Source organism: Hemicordylus capensis, chromosome 6, assembly GCF_027244095.1.
Source record: "Hemicordylus capensis ecotype Gifberg chromosome 6, rHemCap1.1.pri, whole genome shotgun sequence".
NCBI classification, from domain to species: Eukaryota; Metazoa; Chordata; class Lepidosauria; order Squamata; family Cordylidae; genus Hemicordylus; species Hemicordylus capensis.
The window spans coordinates 24,754,705-24,780,462 of NC_069662.1; the positions used below are offsets into that span (position 1 = coordinate 24,754,705).

Here is a 25,758-nt window from a genome sequence, read left to right on the forward strand (position 1 = left end):
GTGGGCACTAGGCAGGGCAGGTAATGGGCAGAGCCAGTGTGGGTACTGCTGGAGGCGGAGCCATGCCTCTCAGCCCTACCTTGGAGATGCCAGGGAGGGAACTTGCAACCTTCTGATGCAAACATGCAGGTGCTCTTCCCCGAGTAGTCCCATCACCTTTAATTGCTACATAACAGGCAGAGATCCAACACATGCAGTTTTCTCCCGCATGGAGATAGTCAGGTTTAATCCGTCAAATCCCTGCTGATAAGGGCACAAATGTTATGGGGGCAGGCAAGGAAGCAACATTAGCTGTGCATTACAGAGAAGACTACATCACTAAGATGATCAGTAAAATATAGTATAATTAATTTAGTACGGTACAAGGCGATTTTATATTTTTGGAGCATATTCCTTCCCCTACACCATTTTCTTCAGCATTTTTTGGTAAATATTGTAAAAGGCTACTAGTTTCCTCCTCTTTGAATAACCCTTGAAGCATGGCATTTAAAACCAGAGAGTCAGGTAGCTATACACTTTTTCAAAAATGGAAATGTGAAAAGCAAAAGAGCGGGTGTTTTTGGGTTGGTTTTTTTTTAAAAATTTAAAAAATGCCATATAGAAGCCAGTGTTTAAAATTGTGTTTTAAAACGTACATTGTTAGTACATAGCTGGTCCTCTCCTAATCCATGTGAGAGGAGATAGGACTGCAGACAAACACTATATTTTTTGCTAAACATTCTTCTTAAAAAAAAAAAAAAGTCCAGCAAGCAATTGGAGGAAAACATAAGAAAAGGAACAGAAGGGGTAGGAAAGTGAGATTAAAAATACAAAATTAATAGTAACACCAAAACTGGTGAGCTCCCACTCATGTATCTCAGAACTTTTGATATAACTCATTTGAAGGAAGTTTGTATATAGAAGGAGGGAGAGGGCAGAAGTTTCCCCCAAGTCCTTCTTGACAAGCCTTTGCCCCTCTGCCTTTCCTTTTTCCAAGCACTTACTGTTCCCCTCTTTCTCTCTTTTTAAATTGTCTTGGCTTTAAGGACCAGGAGCTCCCACCAGCCTCTTCTCAATTTGCCAGATCTCACATCTCCCTTTTTCAAAGCAGCTAGGAAATATTTCCCTGCTTCCGAGTCTCCTCTTTGCGGGGTGGCGAGGAGGAGGAGTGAGGAAAGAAAGGAGAGCAAGGGAAAACATCTCAAGCTTTCTCTTCCTCCCTGAAGATGACTTGATGGGATCTGAGAGAAATGAAGGAACTGGGGAAAATATTCTTTGCAACAGAGAGACTGCAAAAGCTGTAGTGTAAATAAAGAGAGCAGCAAACACACTTAATAATTGGATAGGAACAAAACAAGCCAGGAGGAGGAGAGAGAAAAGAGTTTTTGCCGGTCAGTAAAATTGCAAGTGGTAGATGGGTTAAGGTCATCATTGTAAAAGTAAACTAATTTGAAGTATTTGAAACTAATCCCAGTGAATGAACTCAATCTGAGAGAAAAGGAGGGGGGAAGCAGAGATGGGGGTTGTGCAAGGCAAGGGAGAGAAATGACTGTAAACGTCTCCCCCTTCCTCCCCAACCTCCGTTTCACCCTTCTATCGTTCAAACATACCAGCATGAAATCCACATTTTAAGCATTTGCACCAAAGACTGCTGCCTCCTTTCCTCGCCCACTTGAGCCTTTAGACTTGGAACTCAAGTCTAGTTGAATCTGCTGGGTGGGCGGTGATGACATTGCCCACTTTAGCAAAAAATAAAATAAAAAATCAAGCATATCCTGACTGCTGTCAGAGTGTGAAATCTTTGGACTGCGCAGGTGCTGAGCAGTGCAACATGGGAGATGGAGCCACCGACCACCCCAGAGCCGGAGCCCGGAGGGAGACAAGGAGGGGAAAACAGTGGGAGAGGAAGCCCTCTGTTGGACAGCACTGGGCATGGGTCAGGAGACAGGGGGCAAGAGAGGGAAGGAGGAAAACAAGGAGAGAGACAGCCAGCTGAGAAAGAAAGATAAATGGGGTGTGTGTGTGTAGGGGCGGGGGGCTCTTGCCCTTATAGAGGATCTGCTCCTGCCTTCTGCTGTGCTAGAGTAAAATCAGTGGTCAGAGGTAATTGCAGAAATAGGAAAAATAGGTTCTCCTGGGATGGACAAGAACAAAGGTGGTGGTGGGCATCCAGTGAACAACAGAGTCCAGGACTGAGAAGGAAAAGGTACCTTCAGGGGTTGTGCAGGTCAAGAAGCTGGAGAATCAATCAGCAGCAGCAACAGAAGAATGCAGTTCAGGAAGGTAGGCCCAGGAATGCAATACAATTAGATTACAGGAACATTCACAAGCTTTGCAGGCTCACACGCTTAGCTGATTCAAAATCTCATTGCCAAATGTTTTATAGCTGCTTTCCTCATAGACAGAAATAAATCTTATGCAGGTTTAACTAAAGGTTTATTCAGAAACAACTCCATTTTCTAATTCTCCTTTCCTGCCCTTACCCCAATCTACAGGATCCCCACGACAAACTTCTCAGTAACAACACATAAAAGATTACTAGATAGAATACAACACCCCTCCTTTCCCCCTTTCTCTTTCCCTCAATCAACATCGCCCCCCCATTCCTTCCTTCCAATCTCTCCCCCTTCTTTCCTTTTCTTTTAGGAAGGGAAGAGGAACATTTCTCTTCCCTTCCTCTGTAGACTATCAATGGAGATAAGTGCTCAGTAGGCTACCCTGAAAACTGGCCCACCAACTAACACCAGAAGCTTCACTCTGGTAGGGCTGCCTCTACCACGAACCACTCCTTGAATAAGATAAGTGCCAACCAGCTTACCTCCTACATAAAAACTTTTAAGTATCTGTGTTGATCCATTAGAAAAAAATCCAAAGCCACCAACAAGTCACACCTTTATTACAACCAACCAAAAAGACACAAGACTCATTCTCACCATGACTATTAAGGTAGAAGAAGCCTCCTAACTATTTCGCGAGCCTTGCGTGCCCCTCAGGGGCGTAGCTAGGGGAGAGGGGGCCGTGTTCATCCCTCTCTCGGGCGGCCCCCCAGAGTGAGGGAGACAATGAAGAAAATAGGGATAGATGGATCTGGAGGGCCCTCAGGAGCTGGGGGCCCGTGTTCTTTGAACCCTTTGTTCAATTATAGCTACACCCCTGGTGCTCCTGATTGGTCATCATGAGAATTCTACAATCAAGGTAGTGGGAGGGGAAAATGCTCATCTGTGAGATAGGCAGCAGTTCTGAGCTCAGAACTTGTACCCAGCTACCGAGGGTAGAGCAGAAGCAGTCCCCACACCTTCAGCCTCTGTACCCAGTGCGCAGACGAGTATTTTCCTCTCCCCCTCCCTTGATTGCAGAATTCTCCCAGTGACCAACTGAGAGTGCGAATAGCTCCCAAATTAGGGCAGGCAGCTTCTCCAACCCTGATAATCATTGTGAGAACAAGCTTACAAAGTTATGAGCAGCAAGTTTTGCTTGCGTCGTGTGCCATTTTGGTTGGTCCTAGGAAAGGTATTACCAGACTGTGGCTTACCTCCTACATGTAATGTCTAATTTATCAACCCCAGCCACCTGTTCTTCATGCATGAAAAGGCTTGAAAGAAAAGTCCAGCTGGGCTAAACAACCAGCTTACCTCTCTGCTACTCGGACAACTTCAGTCCCAAGTAGCAGCCGCTTGGATGTGGCATCTTCCTTGCTTTGCTTGGGTACCATTTCTCTTCCAGGGGACTGGTACCTTCTCAGGGGATGCCAAGAGCACAGCTGGCTGTGTAAGGCTCCAGCAGCTGGTTTCCCACTTGGCTGCTAGATGCCACACTCACAACCAAGAACATCTGTCGAACCAGTTTGGTGGCTTTTCGTCCGCCCTTCTCACGGCTAGGTATTAAAGCATCTGCGTCTCGGGAGAGAAGCGAGCCTTATCACCCAGAGGGCATTCCTCTTGCCACTCCATCCTGGGAAGGATTAGTTGAGACCAGATTCTGGTGGCTCCAAAAAACGGTGAATCATGGCAAGACAACAAGCAGCACCCAGATTTGTTCTTGGAGGAGCTCTGCTGCTTGTCTTGGCTACACTGATGACGGGAAGAGGGATCTGCGCACAGTACTATTATGGATATAATGGTTGTGATAATCATGAAAAATACAACAGAGGTAAGGACTTGGAAGCAGCTGATGTTCCCACTTCTAGAAGGGCTGTGGGATCTAGGCACTTAAGAATTGGCCTGGGATTTCTGAATCCTTTTACCAGTCCTGGGATGGGAATGGGGCTTAGTGGGTGGTGGATTTGGGAGCCCAGGTACCTGAGTTTTGTAGGAGCACATATTCCAGTGAATTAGTGATTGTGAATGAGTTATCCCATAGTATGCTTTGTTTTTGTACTAACAATAGGATGACTAAAGAGTGGCCACTCCTTTATCTTGTGGCAGTCAATGTATATAAATCAAATACATAAAAACAAATAATAAATAAATAAATGTCACTAATCATAAGGCTGTGCTGTCGAGTCAGTGTTGACTCCTGGCGACCAGAGAGCCATGTGGTTTTCTTGACAGAATACAGGAGTGGCTCACCATTGCCTTCCCCCACTGATTATGAGATGATGCCTTTCAGCACATTCCTATATTGCTGCTGCCTGATAGAGGAGTTTCCCATATTCTGGGAAACACACCAGTGGGGATTCGAATCAACAGCCTCCTGCTCTCTAGGCAGGGTCAGAACACGGGTCCATCTAGCTCAGTATTGACTATGCTGACTGGCAGCAGCTTCTCCAAGGTTTCTGGCAGGAGCCTTTCCCTGCCCTACCTGGAGATGCTAGGGAGTAAACCTGGGACCTCTGCATAATCAGATACTCTGAGCTGTAGCCTCATCCTCAAAGTGAGGCATTCAATAATGCACTGTGCGAAGAAGTCCTTCCTTTCATCTGGCGTGAATCTCCTGCCTATCAGCTTTGTTGGATGACCCCAAGCTTTGCTCATTCTTCTAGTGGGCAGTTGGTTATACCAAAGGAGCCCCAAAGCAGTGCAAGATGGTGGAAGTGCAAAGTAGCACCCACCTTTGTTTATCCTCAGGATTCAGCAACAGAGATCCTCTGAACAGATTAAGGTTGCAAGTCTGCATACGCTTACCCAGAAGCACGTCCTGCTAAACTTAGTGGAACTCATATCTAGGTAAAGAAGACAGATCTTGGACGGCATTGTTTTGTTTACTGATGCCTTGTCTTTGTACAAAATGTGCACAAGGCTACTAGTTTATTTATATCAAAATATTTTTTATCCCATCTTCCTATTTCAGAGAAATATGCAAAGCAGAAAGAGAAAGAGGCAGGTTTTATTTGCATGATTAGCCATTAGACCACAGCAAAGCAAAAACTGGTAAGAATACACAACACAGAAATAGAAGTTATACAATCCATCAAGCCATAGAGACAAGAAAACAACCAGTAAGAAATGTAGCTTTTTGGCCTCTTGGCTAAGATTCAGTGCAGAACAGAAAGCAGCTAACAAAATATAAATCAGTTTTACAACAGTATATTTAAACTAAAATATATAAACATCCCTTAAAAAACCTCACTAATGAGATTTTTTTTAGCAGCATCAGCCAGCAAAACAAACCATGCAAAAACATTAAAGAGGTACAGATATTGTGCAACCATAAAACTCAAGAAAGATGCATTGAAAAATCAAAATAATATATTACCATATAGCAAAGCCTGTATTTTCAAATCCGCTTAAAAACACTACCACTGCCAAGCCACAGTGGTACGGCAATACCTTTATTAGGACCAGCTTACAAGTCACACAGTAGCGAGCAGCAAGCTTCTGAGTTCTTCAGAACTCTTCATCAGGCTGAATATATACAGCAAAATACCAAGAGTGGGGTGATTGAGAGACCAGGCATAATGGAAAAGTCCCAAAGACTGCAATTGGTAATGTCTTCAGACGTTAGAATCCAAGAGGATAAAATTGAGTTTATCCCCTTCTGAGACAAAGGGAGGATTGTTGGAACAAATAAGTCAATGGCTAGTCAATAATAATAATAATAATAATAATAGAAGAAGAAGGAAAAAAAGAAATATAAAAAATAACAAAATGCAAAAATCTACGAATTGAAATTGAAAGGCTGTGGTGGAAGAAGACCAAAATAATCCCAGTAGTAATTGGCGCCCTAGGTGTAATTCCAAAACACCTTGAAGAGCACCTCAGCACCATAGGGGCCACATAAATCACCATCAGCCAATTACAAAAAGCAGCTTTACTGGGAACAGCCTATATTCTGCGATGATATCTATAATAATAACAGCGACAATGTCAATAATAAAATTCAGCCATCCCATGTCCTTGGGAAGGACTCAGTGTCTGGATAAAACAAACCACTCAGTAACACCTGTCTGTGTAAACAATAAATAATAATAATAATAATATCTAACAGTTATTCAGTTCAGTCTCCAGCACTAATCAGAACAGACAGGTCACTGGCAAGGCAAAAAGCAGAATAGGGAAAAAACAAGAAGAGAAATATTGTGGTCTTTATATGTCTGAACAAATAATTATAACCTCCTGCATTCCATCTCAAGACTCCACAAATTGCAGGGTTTGTGTGGCTTTTCCATCATGCCCACTTCCCTGTTCTGCTTGTGTTTTGAAGTATATTCAGGGATGACTCCCATGGGGTAGCACGTGCTCCCCGCAAAAAACATCCCCCACCCTCCACTTTCACTCCCCCATCCATCAGAATGGAACTTTAAAGCACAGTCATTTTAGCTTGAATGAATTATTTTAAACGATCTCCATTGTTTAAAGAAGCCTCATTCACTTCCTCCTCTAGCCCAGTACAAACAGTAGAAGCCAGTGCAACCAGCTAGGCCGGGGATTCCTCCAGCCTCCCAGGAGGCAGGCCAACTCCTTTGCTTCCTTCCTGGCCAGGAAGTGGGCTGGATGAGATTGTGTGAGCAGGGGGATGGGGGTGCAACGTCCTCTCCCATGCAGATTTCAGCAGACCTGGCCCTGACCCCTCCCCCCTCCCATTCTTTCCTGTCACATGGTCTTGGACAGGAAGAGGAAACTAGCATGGAAAGCAGAATGCAAGGTTTGACCTAATCTAAAAGGACAGCAGTTCCTAGGAAGAAGCTGGCTCATTTTCAAAATGTTTGAAAATGTCAAGCAAGCCTCATTAATACGGCAAATCATTAATCGCCTTACTTTTCTAAATATTTAATGTATAGCAAAATCCCCACTCCCCTAACAATGTTCTTTGCTACCTGTTTGCAGCTCCATACTACTTTATTCAGAGTCACTCCTGCTGTACATCCAGCCTGATGCTCTAGAGTAGGGATGTGCATGAGCCCGTTACGGGCCTCTGAACAGGTTCGAACACTGGGGTGGGGGGCTCGAAGTTTGAGGCTGGGGCGTGTGTGTCACTTTAAGGGTGGGGGAGGATGCACTTACCCCTCCCCCGCATTCCCCCCGTGCATCCGGTACTTCCGGCCTCTTCCGACTGAAAAAGGAGGAAGAAGGAGGTACACTGCCACCCTGAAGGCTTTTACGGGCAACAAGCACTGGTGGGGGAAAGTGGGAGGAGGGGTAAGTGCACTCTCCTCTGCCCTTAAAGTGGCACCCCCTTGAGCCACCCCCGCCCCGTTCCGTGCACATCCCTACTCTGGAGAACTCAAAAGCTTGCTGCTCACTGCTTTATGACTTTTTCATTGGTCCTAATAAAGATATTGCCATACTTTGGGTGTGTGTGTGTTTAAACCGTGGATCAATTCAAATGCCTAAAACATAAAATGTGTAATAATTTCTTCAACCAAACCCATATGCTTCATTTATATTTTAAAAAGCCTCAGAAGATCTTCCCAAACAGGAAAACCTTATAAAGGGCTGGTGGGCCTCTTTGGGCAAAGAAGTGCCATAGAACTAAGGCTTTTGCTAGGAGGACCTCTGTCCCCAGCCGTCTTGTCATCTTGCATGGAGAAAGGAATCTGGAGCCTTGTATCCTACCTGCCAATCGTTCCCTTGCTTTTTAATGCATGTTTGATATGGAAGTTCATTGCTTTTTAATGCACATTTGATATGGAAGTGGTTTTCTGTAATCGCTCCGGTACATTTCCCAGAATGATCAGGAGAAAGTGGCAAGGGAGAAAGGGAGGTGGTTGTTGGAAGGTGTTAAGTAACTGATAAAGTTTGTTTTTGGATCATGCCTGGTGCATCCTCCTTGTTATGAATGGGATACAAATAAGGTTGTCAACTTCTTATATGGCCTTTGTTGCTCTGCCTTTAAGAGTTCTGTAGCAATTAGCAGTTGATAATGCTTATTTTAATTCCCTGAAAATCTTCAGTTTTCTCATTTTTTGCATATCTAACAGCTGTTAAGAGAAGGCTCATCTAGATCCCCCCCCCAACTTGTTTTGAGCCCAAAATTCAAAGGGGATCTTAAGCAGGGCTTCTCTAATCCTAATGGGCAAGTCTGTGAACAGCAGTGTCATTTTCTTCAGCTGGAAGAGTGTGACCCACAACTGGGGTGTGTGCCATCCTAAAATCAGAATTAAGCCAGTTTTTCTGTTTTCTTCTAATTGCATTTTTTTTGAAAGGGGGAGGGAGGGAGGAAAAACAGAATTATTATTTATTAATATTCTAAAGAATATTTATTATATACCACATTTCAACAAAAACATTACATAGTAAAAGTAATGAGAGGTTTCCCTGGACTCTGTACAAAAGGGGCTTTCAATCTAAAGAGAAATATAAGGGCAACACTAGTGGTCGGTATTGGGAGGGACACTTTAGGCTAGTTCACATGATTGAAATTTGGGTAGGAGGAGCACCTAGCCAGGATATTGGAGTCCGGTGTGCTTCCGGTGAGCAGTCATGTGAACTCCAAGGTTAGGGTAGGAGGAGGGAAGTGTGATTGTGTGGGAGGCAGGAGCTGGGTTGAACGGGCATGCCCTACCCAGATTCTTTTCCCAGCACTTTGCTGAGGGTGGAGGAAAAAACTGTCCAACCCAGCTCCCGCCTCCCACACAATCACTCTCCCCTCCTCCTCCCTTGATCTTGGAGTTCACACAGCTGCTGATCAGGAGCGTGCCCGACTCTCGTACCCTGGGTGGGCACCAGTGTGCCCTCTAAGGCAGGCCTGCTCAACTTCGGCCTGTCTGAGGATGTTGGCCTACAACTCTCAAAATTCCTGGCTATTGGCCCCTGTGGCTGGAGATTCTAATGGTGCAGCAGGGAAATGACTCGACTAGCAAGCCCCACTGGTATGTTTCCCAAACACTTATATTGGGCAGCAGTGATATAGGAAAATGCTGAAAGACATCATCTCATATTGTGCGGGAGAAGGCAATGGTAAACCCCTCCTGTATTCTACCAAAGAAAAGCCACAGGGCTCTGTGGTGTCCAGGAGTCAACACTGACTCAACTTTTCCTTTAGTCCAAAAACACCTGGGGGTCCCAAGTTGAGCAGGCCTGCTCTAAGGTATGCATATGTGTGCACGCACACAAGTGTTTTGATGTCCACATAGTTAATTTTAGATCCTGCTCAGATTCAATTGGGAAGGTCCCACTCTGAATGCATGTGCACACACACTGCCTTGATACTGCCACCCAGAACAAAACTTATTCCACACACACAAATGAAGAAAATTAGAGAGGACACTGATAGGGACTCCTCTGAACTCGATTTTGATCCTGAGAATTAGCCTTATGTTGGAATTTGGAGGGACAGTTGCTCTCCCTCTGCTAATTATAAAAGAGCTACCACTTTAAAAGGTACCTCTTTGCCCATTTAGCAGAGTATAGTGTGATGGATCTATTGTGAGACAAACCAGATACACACACAAACCCATGGTGGAGCCAGGAATGCAGGTTGTAGTTAGAGGCAGATCTAGATTGGAAAAGGTCAAAAACTTCTGCTCACAATATGAAGACCTTCAGTCTCTTTCTAAAGCAGAGCCAGGATTGTGAAGTGGGCCCAGAAAAGCTAAGAGGCAGTGCCTTTATGGGCCCAGGAAAGGGAGGCAGCGCTCTTGAAGGAGGACCTTTTGTATATGCTTCCATCTTCTTGTTAGGAGGTAAACTGGCCTCAGGTGATGCCTACAATGGGCACTTTTGCTCCACCTGGAGCCAGTTCACTCAAACACGGCCCCAACATGCAAACAGTGGCGAGGATGCACCAGGAGCGCATCTATCCTGACCTCACTGAAGGATGCCCCAGTACACTGTTGGGATGTCTTTCAATTGCATGTGGGATTGTTCATCTGTTTAGACAGGGTTTTGCCGTGTGTGTTTAGGGGCTGTTCAGATTAACACCCCCGCCCCCTGCAATTGAATGACATCAGTTGGGACTTCCTTCAGATGATGTCAGGGTGGATGTGCTCATGGGGCATCGCCACCCTCTTTGCGTGTTGGGCCAGTGTTTGAATTGAACCAGGCATAGAGTTTGGAATTCCATTCTGGAATCATCAATGGATTATTATTTTATTTTATTTTTATTTCTTTTATACATTTCTATTCCGCCTCAAACCAAAGTCTCGGGGCGGTTCACAATAATAAAACAATACAAAAGCACAAAACATTAAAAAAAAATTAAAATCAATTAAAACTCCAAAAAGCTGCCTTATGACTCCTGATCGGACTGTATGGTGCAGCCAGCCCTGGTAAGATTATAGGTGATAGTGTCCATTATCTAGTTGGTGGCAGAGGAAGCAGAAGTGGTAGTGAGAAATGACTCCAGCCTCCCACTCCCCCTTCTTAAGAGCATAAGATGAGCACTGTTGGATCAGATCAAGGGCCAGCATCCTGTTTCTAATACAGGGTTTCTTAGCCTTGGGCTCCCAGATGTTGTTGGACTACAACTCCCAGAATCCCCAGCCACAAAGGCCATGTCTGGGGATCTGTAGTCCAACAACATCTGGGGGCCCAAGGTTAAGAAACCCTAGTCTAGCACATGCCTCCATGGAGCTTTGCAAAGGAACTTTTGGCATTGTCAACAATCCCTCTGAACTGAGTTATGTATATATGGTCAGGAACCACAAAGACAACACTCTTTTGCATGTACTTTTCCACAACCTCCTGCATACGCTCACCTCTGGCTAGATTGCGTTGCATGACTTTCATGCTGGGACAAATATAAGTGGCTGGCCAGTTAACTAGATCCTTATAACAAAACAAATTCAATCAAACAATCAAACAAACAAACAAACAAACAAACAAGCAAGCAAGTTCAATCAATCAGTCAATCAATCAATCTTTATTAATATGGTTATAGACCAGCAGATAACCCAGTACAGGTTAGACAAAAGAGAAGTAATTAAACATAATACAGTAACACAGTTAATACTGTATCCAGCACTGACCCCACGAGACAGAGTAAATTTGAGCCTCCTTCGTTATCTGAGCTCGCTATGTGGGAACTAATCAGTGTTCCCTCTAACAGGGATTCCCAGATGTTGTTGACTGCCACTCCCATAATCCCCAGTCAAAGGCCATTGCAGCTGGGGATGCTGGGAGTTGTAGTCAACAACATTTGGGAATTCCTGTTAGAGGGAACACTGGAACTTATGTTTGTTGCCAGATTTTACTGGCAATCAAGCAGAACTTGGCAAAATTAAGGGATGTATCATCTTTCTGGTCTGCTAGCAAAAGACTTAGATAAAATTAATCCAAATGACCTGGAAAACTGGTTAAAAGCAGAGAGATATAAAACTGACAAGAATCCCTATATAGCTCACAGTAGAGTAAAATATGAGCTGTAGTTTCAATAGCACTTGATGTGCAGGGGCAGAATCTTTGAGCATATGGGATTTTCTTCAATTGTCCTTCAAACACTGCAGTAGGTAACGCGTTAAAACAGGCTAGTGGTGAAGCCCCTGCAATATTTGGAAATTGTGATTTGGAATAAATATTTGGCAGGATTAAAGCAAAATGGTTGACTGCCAAGAAAAACATCCTGGGGGATAAAAGATTGTTCTATTTGCACGTTCATGTCAGCAGCACACTGATTAAGGGCTGTTTCTAAGTTCTAAGTAGAGTGATTGGAGCCTACTTTCTACTTCTTTTAACATGGTGGCTCTTACCTAGGCCCCCCTCTTATGCACTGTGAATTTGGTTTGTATCAGCACATGGGTTACAAATGGGTGCTGTCTATACTTTGAATGACTGCCATCTGGGGGACGAAAGGTGGGTTGGCAACCACCCCCCACAAACAACAACAACAGCAACAACAACAAAACAACCCCCCCAACAACAACAACAACAAAACCTCTATTGGGGCCCCTTAGGATCTCCTCCTGAGTACTGTCAGCACATGGGTTAGAGAGGGGTTTTGCCTATACTTTGAGTGGCTGCTCCAATGTGCAATTAATCGATTTATATCTGATTCTAAATTTCTCTCTCTCTCTCTCTCTCTCTATTTATAAACTGCCCCATCCAAAAGGCTTTGGGCGGTGTACAACAAAGGGGCCCCAGAATGTAGAAATTGTTAGAGGAGGACATGTGCACGCAGACACACAGATATGGTGATCTCATGAGCCTATCCCCCTAAGGATGGCTAGATTGTAGACAGAGTCCTCAACTCCTCAACCAAGGGAGCCTCAGCATCATACCCCAGAGGTCACATGAATAGGAGCTGAGCTGCTGTGTCCCACCAACTGGCTCAGCTGCTTCCATTTATGTGGTCCAGGCCATGAGTAGGTTCTTCTGAGAGGCAGGGAGCTGTACAGGGGAGAGTGAAACTCAGAAAAGCACCAGAAGCAGATTGAACAGTGAGTAAAAGGGTGTCGTAAGGGGAGAAAAGCAGAGGAGGGAAGTTGGCAAGTTGAGCAGCACCCAAGGAACCCTCCCATTGCCCTGAGCTTGCTGATGACATGTACACAGTTTACCAGGGCCAAAGAGAGTGAGACAAGGCAGAAGGTAACTAAGGGTCGCTGATGAGCATTGGCCAGTGTTTAATCAAATGCCTACTTGTTGCTGGGATCCTTACTAAGGATGTTGGACTGGGCAGACTTTGCACTCATTCAGCAAGGTGTCATGTTCTGACTCAAAAGGACGTATTCGGGAGCACTTCACGTGGAGTAATTATGCCTTAACTGATAGGAGTCCACGATCCCAGAGCTGCCCCAATCTCAGTGAGAACAGGTGGCCCCTTTAAGGCAGGTCTGTTTCGTCACTGGTTCGTCATTTTCACCTTGATAACATTATCAGGTAACTCTATGCGAATTAGTTGGTGTGGTGAAAGTGGCCAGCTGGGTAGTGGTGGAGAAGAAGTTAGGCAGGAAAGCAGGTGGGCTGCCAGTGGGTGGGGTGGGGGCATCCTTAAATGCCCCAGGGCTGCCACCGACCTTGCTACGTCCCTGTGTACATGCCTAAAGAAACCCGAACATATGTATCATGTAATGTCTGTACAGAGCTACAAAACATGTCCATGTGTACAAATGCTTAGGAACATAGGAAACTGTCTTCTGCTAAGTCAGATCATTGGGTATATCTAGCTCAGTATTGGTCTTCACAGACTGGCAGCAAATTTTCTAAGGTTACAGGCAGGAGTCTCTCTTAGCCCTGTTTTGGCGATGCTGCCAGGGAGGGAACTTGCAACCTTCTGCTCTTCCCAGAGTGGTCCCATCCCTAGGGGCATATCTCACAATCCTCACATGTAGCCTCCCAATCAAGTGCACACCAGGGCAGAGCCTACTTAGCAAAGGGGACAATTCATGCTTGCTACCACAAGACCATCTCAAAGGGGATAATTCATGCTTGTTACCACAAGACCATCTCTCCTTGAATGCATATACAATGTAATGTCTGGATAGGCAGGAATTCTAGTAAAATAAAATAAACCGACTACACAAGACAGAAGTCTCCCCTGCCACTGCTGGTTCCAGGTGTTGTGGGGGCCCTTAGGCAAGATGCCTGGAGTGGGACCTCCTCCCTCAATGGGCCTACCTTCTCCTTCCTGCTGTTGTGACTGACTGGTGTGCATTCTGACCACCATTGCATGCACAGTTTCCAGAGCGACAAGTGGGCAACCAGGGCCTTCATTCACCCCCTCTGGAACCAAGGGTAGGCAAGACAGCAGATACAGTAGTAGTAATGACCAGGAGGACTTGGGTGGTGGGCCTCCTTCAGCATGTGGGCCTCAGAATGTCAAATCTTGACGTTGGCCCTGGGCCTACCCCTAAAATATAGAAGCCATCACCATTGGTGACCCTCTGCCTTGCTTGTTGTACTGTCAACCACATGTCAACTGGGTGGAGATATTTGAGGAAGAAGGGGTGTGTGAAATTTCTGGGAATGACATCCAGTTGATTGTGGGATAAGATATTTAAGAACTGCTTGAGTACACTGAATGGCAATCTGGATGGTTTGACTGATAGGATTAATTTTCCATGCGCATGGGTTATCTAGGGTGTGTGCTTGTGAAATGTCTGTGTGTGAGAGAATATTTGAGAAGGTGAGATGCAGAAACTGGATTTTTTGAGGAGAAATATGTGAGGACTGAATGGTTATTGAAGACGGTTTCAAGGCAGTGCTATGCCACATTTTCACATTTTTAATTTTTGTGTTAAGGTTGCTGTTGTGGGGGTTAAAAAATATTCATGAAAACCCTCTATATAATTTTGGCACCTTTCAAAGTGGTTATTCTTTTTACAGTTAGCAGGGGGAGAGCAACTGGCCTTATCCAACCCCAGCACAACATCCCTCCAGTGGTTGTTGCTGATTTCTACCTAATGTTTCTTTTTAGACTGTGAACCCTTTGGGGACAGGGAAACATTTTCTTACTAGCTAGGCTGGGCGCAGAGCATCTGCGTTTCTGCTGGCCCTTCCAGCCTCCTTCTCCCCCCCCCCCGCCCGGCTGTGGTTTCGGGCTGGCTTTCAAGCTGGCCTGTCCCCTTCTTCTGACTGCTGCCTGCTTTTAGCAGCTGGGCCAGCATGCCGGTGCCTCCTCATCCTGGCGGCCGGGCTGGCCCACTGCCTCCTCATCCCAGCGGCCGTTTTCTCCCCATCCCCATTGCTAGTCCATCAGCTGCTTGCGAACTCTCGCGAAAGCTGCCACGCATGGGATTAGCGATGCCTAGGAGAAATAAATATATGGATTATTCTTTTTCTATGTAAACTGCTCTGAGAAGCTTTTTTTTTTAAATTGAAAAGTGGTATACTCATAATCATAAAGATTCTCAAAGCAGTTTGCATAGCAGCTTGAATGAGAAAATTGTTCCCTGTCCCAAACACCCCTTTCCCCATTTCAGCTCAGCCTTTATTCAGGGACATATTGCCAATGGATGAATGTTTCAAGGGCTACTTTAGGAGGCATTGTAGGTTTGTATAGAGTATGCTCATACAAGCATATTGATTTTTTTTTTAAACTTTCCTGGTTTCCCACAAAGAACCATTGGAATTGTAGTTTGGTAGTTTAGCCTTAAAGATTGCTAGCCTCATTTAAGTATGTAGTAGACATATCTATGTAGATAGTCCCAGATAGAAGTTGATGATTATTGAGGCAGAAATAAGTATTGAAAAAAGAGCATTTATTTGACTGATGTCTGCATGCTATTAGCAAACAAACCTGTTGTGAAACCTGCGAGTGAAGTCTGCAAGCCCAAACCATTTTGTCAGATAAATGAGTACTTAATTAGCTAATGATGCTCTCTATAATTAGATCTGATAAGCCTTCATTCATTAGCTTGCTACTCTCCGGCAGTTGGCTCAATTAGCTCACCGACCACATGATTGACAGTCTCTTTTCATCATCATGTGATTAGGTGAGTGGTTTTTAATGAATTCTGTGGCATGGGATGTGAATTCCAAGTCTGACACTAATTTATCTAATGAATATAGAAGACCAAACTGATTGTCCTTAACAAATTTGATCTGGGACTTGGACTCACCTGATATGACTGTGTCAAAGTGCAAGTGAAGATTCAATTTTGCTTCGGTTGAGTTTAAATATTAATTTTAAAAAAACATGTTCTTTCCCTCCCTTTTGTTTATTTATCCATTCACTGTTGAATCATAGAGTTGGAGGGACCTCATGGGTCATCACACACACACTCTGCCCCCCGGTCAGTGCAGGAAATCCAGAAGTAGAGCATTACCAACATTTGCCCCTGATAACTGGGCAAAGAGGCACTTTTTTGAAGTGGTGATTCTCTTTATTTAGCAGGGGGAGAGCAACTGCCCTATCCATCCCCAGCACAGCATCCCTCCAGTGGTTGGTGTCTATCTTATGTCCCTTTTAGATTGTGAGTCCTTTGGGGACAAGGAACCATCTTTATTTATTTATTATTTCTCTATGTAAACCACGTTGGAAACTTGTTGAAAAGCGGTAAATAAATATCTGTTGTTGTTGTTGATATGACTATCCAGCCTTTGCTTGAAAACTTCTAGCAAGAGAGAGTCCAGCAGCCTCCTAAGTAAATGTAAAAAGGATAAATGTAAGTAAAAGGCAGCCCCAATGGTGTAGCATGGTTTGTAGTGCAAGTTGTGGAATGACTTAAAACTGCTTCCAGGCAGTGCTACTTGCATGGTTTCCATCGTCCTAGAAGCAAAATCTTTTCAGTGCTCATTGCACCAAGTAAAGAGGGCATGCCAGAGGTGAGGGGTGTCCTGTCCCATATTGTACTGTAGAGTTCTCGGGGTCTGGTGGTTGATGCAGGCAGAGCAGCAAGGCACAGTTCATGTCATGGGGTGCAGCTCAGGTGGCGAGGCAAGGTGAGGGGGGTTCAGGTAAGTCAGGTAGCAGCATGGATAGAGCCATGGGACATGTTGACCCCACAGCAGGCAGTAGTAGACTGAGGCCTGAAATAGCCCTGAGACCAATCTGCTCCTGCTAAGCTCCGCCTCTCTGCGGAGAGAGCAACTTGCTGAAAGGCGTAGCCTCCTGGTTTGAAGCCTAGCACTCTTCCTCTTCCCTAGTTTTTCCTGCTTTGTCTGCTGCTGGTGCTGACGATGGGAAGGGGCTGGTTCCTCTGGGAGTTCAGGCTCTGAGGCTGTCATCTTAGGGGCTCCCGGCAAGGGATCCCATCCTAACAGGGACTCCCAGATGTTGTTGACTACAGCTCCCAGCATCCTCAGCTGCAATAGCTTTTGCTTGGGGATTGTGGGAGTTGTAGTCAACAACATCTGGGAATCCCTGTTAGAGGGAACAGTGGCTCCAGGCTCCTCAGGCATTGTCACAAGGGACCCCGTCTCTAGAGCTCCCACCAGTTCCAGACTGGGTTCTGGTCCTGCCTCTTTAGATCTAACCTCTGGGGCTCCCACAAGCCATCACTGGGTTGAGGGCCTGGGTCCGGCGTGGGTCCTGCCTCTTCAGGGAATGAAGCTGATTCTGGTGCTGACTCAGCCTCTTCCTGTTGAGCCTCTGACTCAGTGGCGGGGCTCATGGCAAGGTGACATCCAGCGAAGCCAGGATTCAGTCCTCCATGTTATAGCTGAACTGGTCCTAAGCACTGGATAGGACAGGGCTGAATGCTGGATTCGGATCTGGGTATCTCGTTTAGGTCTGGAAGGGCTACAGTGCAGAGGAGATGGATTGTGTCTGGCTTGCTAGATCACATAAGAAGTGGTTTGGAAAATCGTTGCCAGTGCACAATTCGGACGAGTGCACGGCCAGAGCATGCGTGTCCTGATCTCATGGCAGGATGTCCCAAAGCACTGTCAGAGCACCCTTTAATTGCATGAAGGGGTGTTTAGGCAGGATTTTGGAGCATGTGCAGAGGGGTTCATCTGATTCAGAGGAACACCCCATCCCTTGAATGAAGGATGTCCAGCAGTGCCTTGGGATGTCCTGCAGTGATGTCAGGATGGGAACGTTCTTGATGCAACATGATGAAGCTGGTGATAACTGGAACTGGATAAACGTTGCGCATGTGTCAACAGGCACATAGCTGGATGTTTTGCTGTGAGAGGGCCTGAGGGGCCCTAATGTCTCATATGACAGGTGGGTTGTTTCTTCAGGGTTGCAGCAGGCATGGGCATGACAATTCTCTCTGTGTCTCCCTCATCCATGGATGCTACCACCTTGGTCTCCAGCCTGAAGGAATTTCACATCGGAACGTGTCACCGCCATGACCTCAAAGGGGCGTGCTACTCTCCAGAGCTGCATAGCTTTCCAAGCTGTTGATTGTCTCAGGGATTTTGTCAGCAGCTCGTGAATCACCTTTGATAATCCTGGCTTTGGATGTGGCCGCATGCCTCACCCTTTCCGAGGGAAGTCCTTGCATGTGCAGCTTTGGTTAAGAAACTGCTAATCTCACAGGCATACACATCCCTCTCCCTCCTCCTCCCTCCCTCCCCCCTCCCCGCTTCTCTCTCTCTCTCTCTCTCTCTCTCTCTCTCTCTCTCTCTCTCTCTCTCTCTCTCTCTCTCCCAAGAAGTCCACCAAACCAAAACAAGGCTGAATATACACTGAGAAAGCTAGCTGCACCTGATGAACAAAATGATAGATTTGCACCGTTTGAAACCTAGATATAAAACTCTTCTTTGGGCTGCTCTGGATGGCTATCGGGTCTACCCACCCAATAATCTGATAAAGCATATATGCGCCTCTGTTTCCTCCCCAACTTGCTGCATCAATTTGGTGCACGTGGAGAAAGAGATGCCCTAACGACCCCTCATGATATGTGGTAATATTTTAACTGTGTCTATTTAAATCAGGGCTACACACATTTGGTTCCCCAGCTGTATATGGACTATAGCTCCCAACACATGCTCAACCACAGTGGCCAATAGTGATAATGGGAGTTGGAGTCCAACTTCTGCAGGAGGGCCAAAGTTGTGCAGCTCTGATTTCAGTGAAAATGCCTCCACCACACCCCTCCTTCTCCTGAACGGTCCCCTTTCCCTGCCTTGAATTCTCCCATCTCCCTTAGACGCTTACTCACAGTTTGGGTGGGTAGCGGCTGTGGAGGAGAGAAATGTAGGCGGTGGTAGAAGTTTCCCTGTTTCCTTAGAAGAGCTCCTTCCTCAAACAGGAAGGGGGTGTAGATGGAGCTAAAGGTAGGTGTAAGAGAGGGAGTGCTATAGATCCTCCCCCACAAAAGGAGGTGGAAGATGCTACTGGGGTGGGGAGAGCTGAATGTCAACAGTCTCATGGGCTTCCTTCCAGATTCAAGCTTCTTTTGCAGTGAGCCCATGGGGAAGTGCTCTTTATATATTTTGACTGATAGAAATAAAGAAAAGCATTCCATGAGAAAAGGGCCTTTTTTCTCAGGTAAGCGCAGCAATGAAGGGTGGGTGGGGATGACGAGATACTCTGCTGCATAGCTAGAATTGAACAAGGGGTGGGACAGATGTCTCCCAAGGTCCCCAAGGCAGGGGAGGCCCACTGGCTGGGTGCCAACTCACTCTTCATTATTCACGGTCAAAGTTGTATGAACATATGAGGTAACCGTAGTAGGTATATATGTTTTTAAAAAAATTCTAAGCCACAGGAATGCATGCACACAAGTGTGCATGTGAAAGTGTCTGTGTGCATGGGGAATGTGTGATATTATTTGAATAGGAGTGAGAGAAAGGGCATGCCAAAAACCAAGTTTTGGGTTTTTTTGCCACACGTCCTTACAGTTCTGCTTCAAAGACATGCAGGTGGGGAGTGGGGAGGAGAAAAAGACAGGGGGGTCAGGGACCCACCTTTGCTTCTTGTCCCAGGGCCCAGTCCGATTTGGCTATGCCCCTGGAGCTAGTCTTTGGGGTGGGATACTTCTTGCCACCAGCCAAAGTGTTTAGTGGAAACCTCTAGCACAAGGATAGCCAACTCAAGGCTCTCCAGCTGTTGCTGGACTACAACGTCCACCATCCCTGGGATGATGGGAGCTGTAGTCCAACAACAGCTGGAGAGCCTCCAGTTGCCCATACCTGCTCCAGTATTACATACATTTCAGTATGTTGAAATGAGCATGTTTTAACAAAACTGATTGGCCCTGAACCTGAGTAAGAATGGTGATCTTCTACTAGCCAGACTGGTACATTGGAATGATCTACTCAAATATCGGGCCAGTTCTCATGTTCCTGATGTGGGTAGGAGGAGTGGCAAGGCTGGGAATTGGAGCCCCATGAACTCCTGATTGGCCATTGCGAGAATTCTACAATCAAGGTAGGAGGAGATGATCATCTGTGAGCTGGGCACAGAGGCGAGCAGCCGTGCCGAGCCCAGAACTTATACCCAGCCCCAGAGAGAGGGTGGAGGGAAAACACTCCCCATGCCTCCCGCCTCTGTACCCATCTCACAGATGGCCATTCTCCCCACACACCTTGCTTGTAAAATTCTCACAACTAGGCGACCCCCACACAGAGCATCTGTGCGCTCTTTGGGGCCGGCTACCTCTCCCCCCCCCACCTGCCCCAAGTCTCTGGCCGGGCTCAGGCTGCCGGGCCGAGTGCCGCCGCTGCGGCCAGGCCTGCCGCCGCCTCACCTCAGCGGCCAGGTCCGCTGCCACCGCCATTCCTCACTTCCATGGCCCGTGGCCCGCCGCTGCCTCACCTCTGCAGCCGGGCGCCGCCTCACCTCCATGGTCACCTAGCCAGCCAATTCTCCTGAGTGCGCCTCAGCCAATCAGGTGCCTCTGCCACCCAGCCAATCAGCTGGGTGCCGGGACGCACATTCCAAGGCACACCCAGGAGAATTAATATAATAGATGGCCAATCGAGAGCGTGCATGGCTCCCAAACCCAGCTTGGCATTCACAGCATGACCAGAATGACTCTCCCTGCCTTTTAAAGGCAGGGAGAACCGCTCCTAACTGCTCTGCAAACATGCTGCAAACTGGCCCTATCCACCCCCAGCACAGTACCTCCGGTGACTGTTGCTGGTGTCTGTCTTATGTTTCTTTTTAGATTGTGAGCCCTTTGGGTACAGGGAGCCATTTTATTTATTTATATCTATGTACACTGCTTTGAGAACTTTAGTTGAAAAGCAGCATTTAAATTGTTGTAGTTGTAATTTTTAGATCCTACTCAGATCGAATCAGGAGGGCCCCGCTCTGAATGCACGTGCACACACGCTGCCTTGATACTGCTGCCCAGAACAAAGCTCATTCCGCACACAGATGAAAAAAATTAGAGGGAGCGCTGATGTTGACTCAAACAATTTTGCTCCAATGTCAATTCAAATAATTTCCATTAGGTGACCAGGGGGTTGGGGGAGCTTTGATTTCTCAGGAGAGAGATCTGTGATCAGGAGAGTAGATTCCTGCCTGCGCCTGGCCATGACACTTTGCTAAATAAATAAATAAATAAATAAATAAATAAAGAAAGAAAGAAAGAAAGAAAGAAAGAAAGAAAGAAAGAAAGACAGACAGACTGGCAGCCTAAGCCTTCCTTATCATTTTAGGCACCTGACCTGAAATGTATTAGTCAGCTCCTGCATTCTTGAAGCTTGTCAGAACATGGCTGATTTATTTATTTAATTCCAGAACCCAGCATTACGGCTCGCATCCTGCACACACACAGCTCTGCCGAGCCCTCAGGGCAGCTAACCATATAATGGGTAAGCAGCCATAAAAAGGGTGTAAAAACAGCAGCAGCTCATTAAAATTAACAGAGAAAAACAAGTCAGCAGCAAAGCAACCTTTCCCCCAAAACATCAGCTGGCCCATTAAAATCTCACCTACTCTGAGATCTGCTGAAACAGGATTGTTTTAAAAACTAGCCTCCTGAAAATGGAAACAGAGCTGTGCTCTGGAGGCTTGGAGGTTTGGGCCCTGAGCTGAGCTGAAGATCTTAGTAAACATAGAACTAGTTGGAGTTCTTGACATCAAGCGATTTTATATTTTGAACTAGTGCATACATCCAAGGAATGCAGAGGCCAGTAATTTAAAGATCTGATGCATTTACAAATAAGATGCCTGTGAAATGGTTGGAATGTGGTGGGAAATGCCTACAGATGGATGGGTCCTTGCACAATAAATTGAGTTTTTGTTTGCAGTAGACTTATCCTTGCCCGACGTATCCTTGCTTCCCCAGGTTTCTGCCCTGTCCTGCAATAAACAAGACAAGCGTTGCTGATTGTTCACCTCTGGATGCTTGACTTCACTTTTGTTCCTTTTCTTCAAGGAAGGGCCCAAGTATGGTGGGGAGGAAGGGGACCCTTTACCCAGGCCTGACAGTCTAGCCTGGGCTCCGAGCCCATGACCATGAGGGGGGAAATGAGGCTGGATTGTAGATCATACTTGAGGATCGTTGTGCAAAAACATTTCCATGTCTTTATATGGGGTGTCCAAAACTTGCAAGAAAGAGTGACCTGGTTTGCCTCAGGAATGATGTATGATGCAATTAATCTTGAGGAGGCCTTGAATGACCTCTTATGGTTTTGTTAAAAGGAAGAGAAAACAAATGAGCGAAGACTGATAATTTTCGTAGGTATCCCACTCAGGGTGGAACTCCACGCTTAGCAAGACACACAGGATTTCCAGCGCCTTGTTTGCTGTTAACTATGCAAAGCAGGGCTGGGGAGGGGCATTTATCAGAGGGAGGAAGCTTACTCATGGGCGGGGGCAGCCCTTCCATGAGGCAAAGTGAGGGGGTTGCCTCAGGGAGCAGTTTATTGGGACACCAGTGAGGTCGCAAGATGGCCTACCCCCAGCTTCTTTAAAAAGAGAAAGACTGTGCTCACAATGGCTGGGTGGGGGATGACAGCTTGCACCCTGCCTCTGTTGCCCAGAGGTCTTGATCTGCCATTGCCCGTGGATGAGGGTGTACTTACCAGCGTTACCTCTAAATTTTTTTCATCTGTGCGTGGAATGAGTTTTGTCCTGGGTGGCAGCATCAAGGCAGTGTGTGCACACTGTGAACACTTCAGTGAACACTGTGTTCTCTGAAGTGTGAACACTGTAAGATATTCCCTGCAGGGGATGGGGCCGCTCTGGGAATTGCATCTAGGTTCCAAGTTCCCTCCCTGGCAGCATCTCCAAGACAGGGCTGAGAGAGATTCCTGCCTGCAACCTTGGAGAAGCCGCTGCCAGTCTGTGAAGACAATACTGAGCTAGAGGGACCCATGGTCTGACTCAGTAGATGCACATGAGTATGCCTTAGAGGGAACACTGGTGCTTACCCATCCCTTTCCCCTTGCAATTCCTCCCCTGGCCAGTTTTTCTCACTTAACAGTGAAATGTGTCTGAGAACTTGGTCAGTGGGGAAAGGGAGCCAGGGGAGAGATTGCAGAGGGAAAGCCGTGGATGGGGGAAAGGGTTAAGCACCCCTGTCCTTCTCCTCTGCAAATGGCATATCGTAGTCTTACTTTGCATGCCAAGGAAGCATATCTGGGGAGTTGATCATGTGGTGAAAAGAGGCCAGGGAGGGGTTGGTTGCAGAAGCAAAATGGTGGATGAGAGAAGGATCAAGCACCTGTATGCTTTTCCTCTGGTCTCATGTTGCATATTTAGGAACAACCAGAAGTTGAGAATCCTGTGATTGCTGACAAACCGTAGTTCCATCTTTATTCCCAGCTTCATCTCCAGAGCTACTTACTTATGGTTACCAGGCAATCGCTTATCCAGTGAGTGTACGGGGGTCAGACCTGCTCAGCGGTAGAGTTGCGTCACGTATCTTCAGACTAGACAGTGGGGTATCTCTCAAAGGGTGGGATGATTTAAATCAAGCTGATGTGCATTGTTATCACAACTACTTAGTTACTACAACAGTTCAGAGCTATCGGTTTGCAAATAAATAGAGCTTTTATACATTTTATGAGCGGAATCCAAAGATTTCTGTCATGTAGCTGAGTCCTGCCTTCTGTGCTGTCAAACAGTTTCTGCTTAGAGACAAGCAGAGTATGAAGTTAAGAATTTCTGTTCAGCTCTCTGTCCACATGCAAGGATACCAGACAAGATTATTTTCTTGAGGACTCCGTCCCTAATCCAGATAAAATTAGTCATGATTGTGGTTGAAACGGAAGACATTAGTCATGACTAAGTTAAGTTCCACTGCTGTTAAACACTCATTTCTCAGCTACAGTCCTGGAACCCTGAGGTAGTTATTTATGTTTACAAAGGGAATTTCACCCTTTCCCCTTGCTGTGATCCCAGATCCCAATCCAGATCAGGAGCCATGGCTGTTATTTGCTCCAAGAGCAAAGCTCCTATTATCCCTAGTGGTTTTTTTGTCCCTCCAGATTGAAACAAGGCATTGGAAATGTGAACAGCACCCTGCTATCCATGTAGGGACTGTGGTGTCACGACGCAGGAAGCGTGGAAGCACACTTCCGAGATACGTCTTGACCCCGTTGTAGGGTCCAGTCTGGAAAACATCCTGAAAAGGCATTCTACAATCTAGACACCTTAACAATAAAGGCTCTGCTTTGTCCATCGTATAGATGATAATGATCTATAGCTAAAGCATTCAGAAAGAGGTTTGACCTTGGGCTTTGTTGAATTTTGATTGAAGGGAGGAGTTCCACAAGGATGCCTACTAAAGCATCCTTGGTTAGGCACTTTTAGTCCATCTTCAAGTAGTAACATCTTACAGTTTTCCTACATGGAGATCACCCCCAGGTTGGACAATGTGCAGTTAACAACAGCTTGAGTAGTGCTTATGGTAAGTGGATGGATATGGAAATGGGTCAGCAACTGAAGCGATTGCAATGGGACCTAAAGGAAGAAGCAAAGTCTCAGATAAACTATTATTATTATAATTAAATTATAAATATATTGAATGGAGTAGATTACATTCTGGATTATGTTAAATAGAGAGGATTGAATTTACAGATGTTATAAAATTAAAAGTAGCAATTATGTTTGATTTGGAATGGATTTGATTGTCTACTTATAATTAGAGATTAGATCGCAGTGGGTGGATTTCAATGCAGATAAAAATGCGAGCCAATCAAGCACGCTGTGTTAAAAATGAAAGGTGAATGAAAATGAAAGGTGAATGAAATGAAAAATGAAAGGAAGCTTGCAGCCTCCCGGGCTCGGGGGTCTCTCCAGAATGCTCTGCACGCTCATGTGGGGCATCTTGGAACTTCCAGGGGCCACGTGGCCCCTGATCCCCACAGCCCCCACCTGCTCCATGATGGAGTTGGCAGTCATGAGGGTGGCCGATCCGCCTGCCCAGGGCTGCAGACTTGATCGTCTGTGGGGAGAACGGGTTGAGCCCGCTCTCCCACAGACCCGACTTAAGCTCTTCTCACTGATCGTGAGAAGAGCTTCCCTGACTAACAAAATGCTTGTGTAATTAATAAAGTTGCACTAGTGCAAGAAGTTCACATAGTTGCGTTAAAAATGTAGTTTTGCAGAATTGCCTCTTGTGCAAAAGTTCCCTTAAACTGATGAGGAGTGCCAGATTTCGTGCAGGTGTTGCACAAGGGCAACATTAGCTTGGGTCATGCTTGGGGTAGCACAACATTAGTCTGAAAAGTAAGCTTCGGACTTAGCAGAGCTTGCCTGCATTGTGAAACATCCCTGCACTAGACCTTCCATAAATGCACATCTAGGTTGTCAGCCAATGTATGGGCAGATTTCAAATCCCTTTATGCAATAAAACAACTATTGTGTTAACCTTATTTCCCGATGGAGGTGGAGAAATGACTACACCAGCTATTGTCAGGAACCATTTGGGAATTCTAAGAAACTTCCAGAGGGAGATGTACAATCCTTGTATCACTGATGCCTGACGGAGTGACTAATTCAGGAAACATTGCCCTCCATCTCAATTGTCCTCATTTGTCTTCAGTGATGCCAGCACATAACCTGTTGGGCTACGTTGTGTTGTGACATCATCCCATTTTTCACGTGATCCCTGATAGATTGGGTTCGCCCGTGTAACTAAAGAAGGCAGGAGAAAGAAGCAGAAACCAAGGA

The 25,758-nt window shown here is 45.9% G+C and overlaps 1 protein-coding gene across 1 annotated transcript in view; it reads left to right on the forward strand.

The window, feature by feature from the left end:
* Positions 1-1,935: 1,935 nt before the first annotated feature.
* The window catches only part of LOC128329778 (serine protease 27-like), a 33,568-nt gene continuing 9,745 nt past the window's right edge, over positions 1,936-25,758 (forward strand). The window contains exon 1 of the mRNA XM_053261456.1: positions 1,936-2,262. Within this exon, the coding sequence (XP_053117431.1) occupies positions 1,989-2,262 (274 nt within the window). The 5' untranslated portion in view covers positions 1,936-1,988. The remainder of the gene's footprint in view (positions 2,263-25,758) is intronic.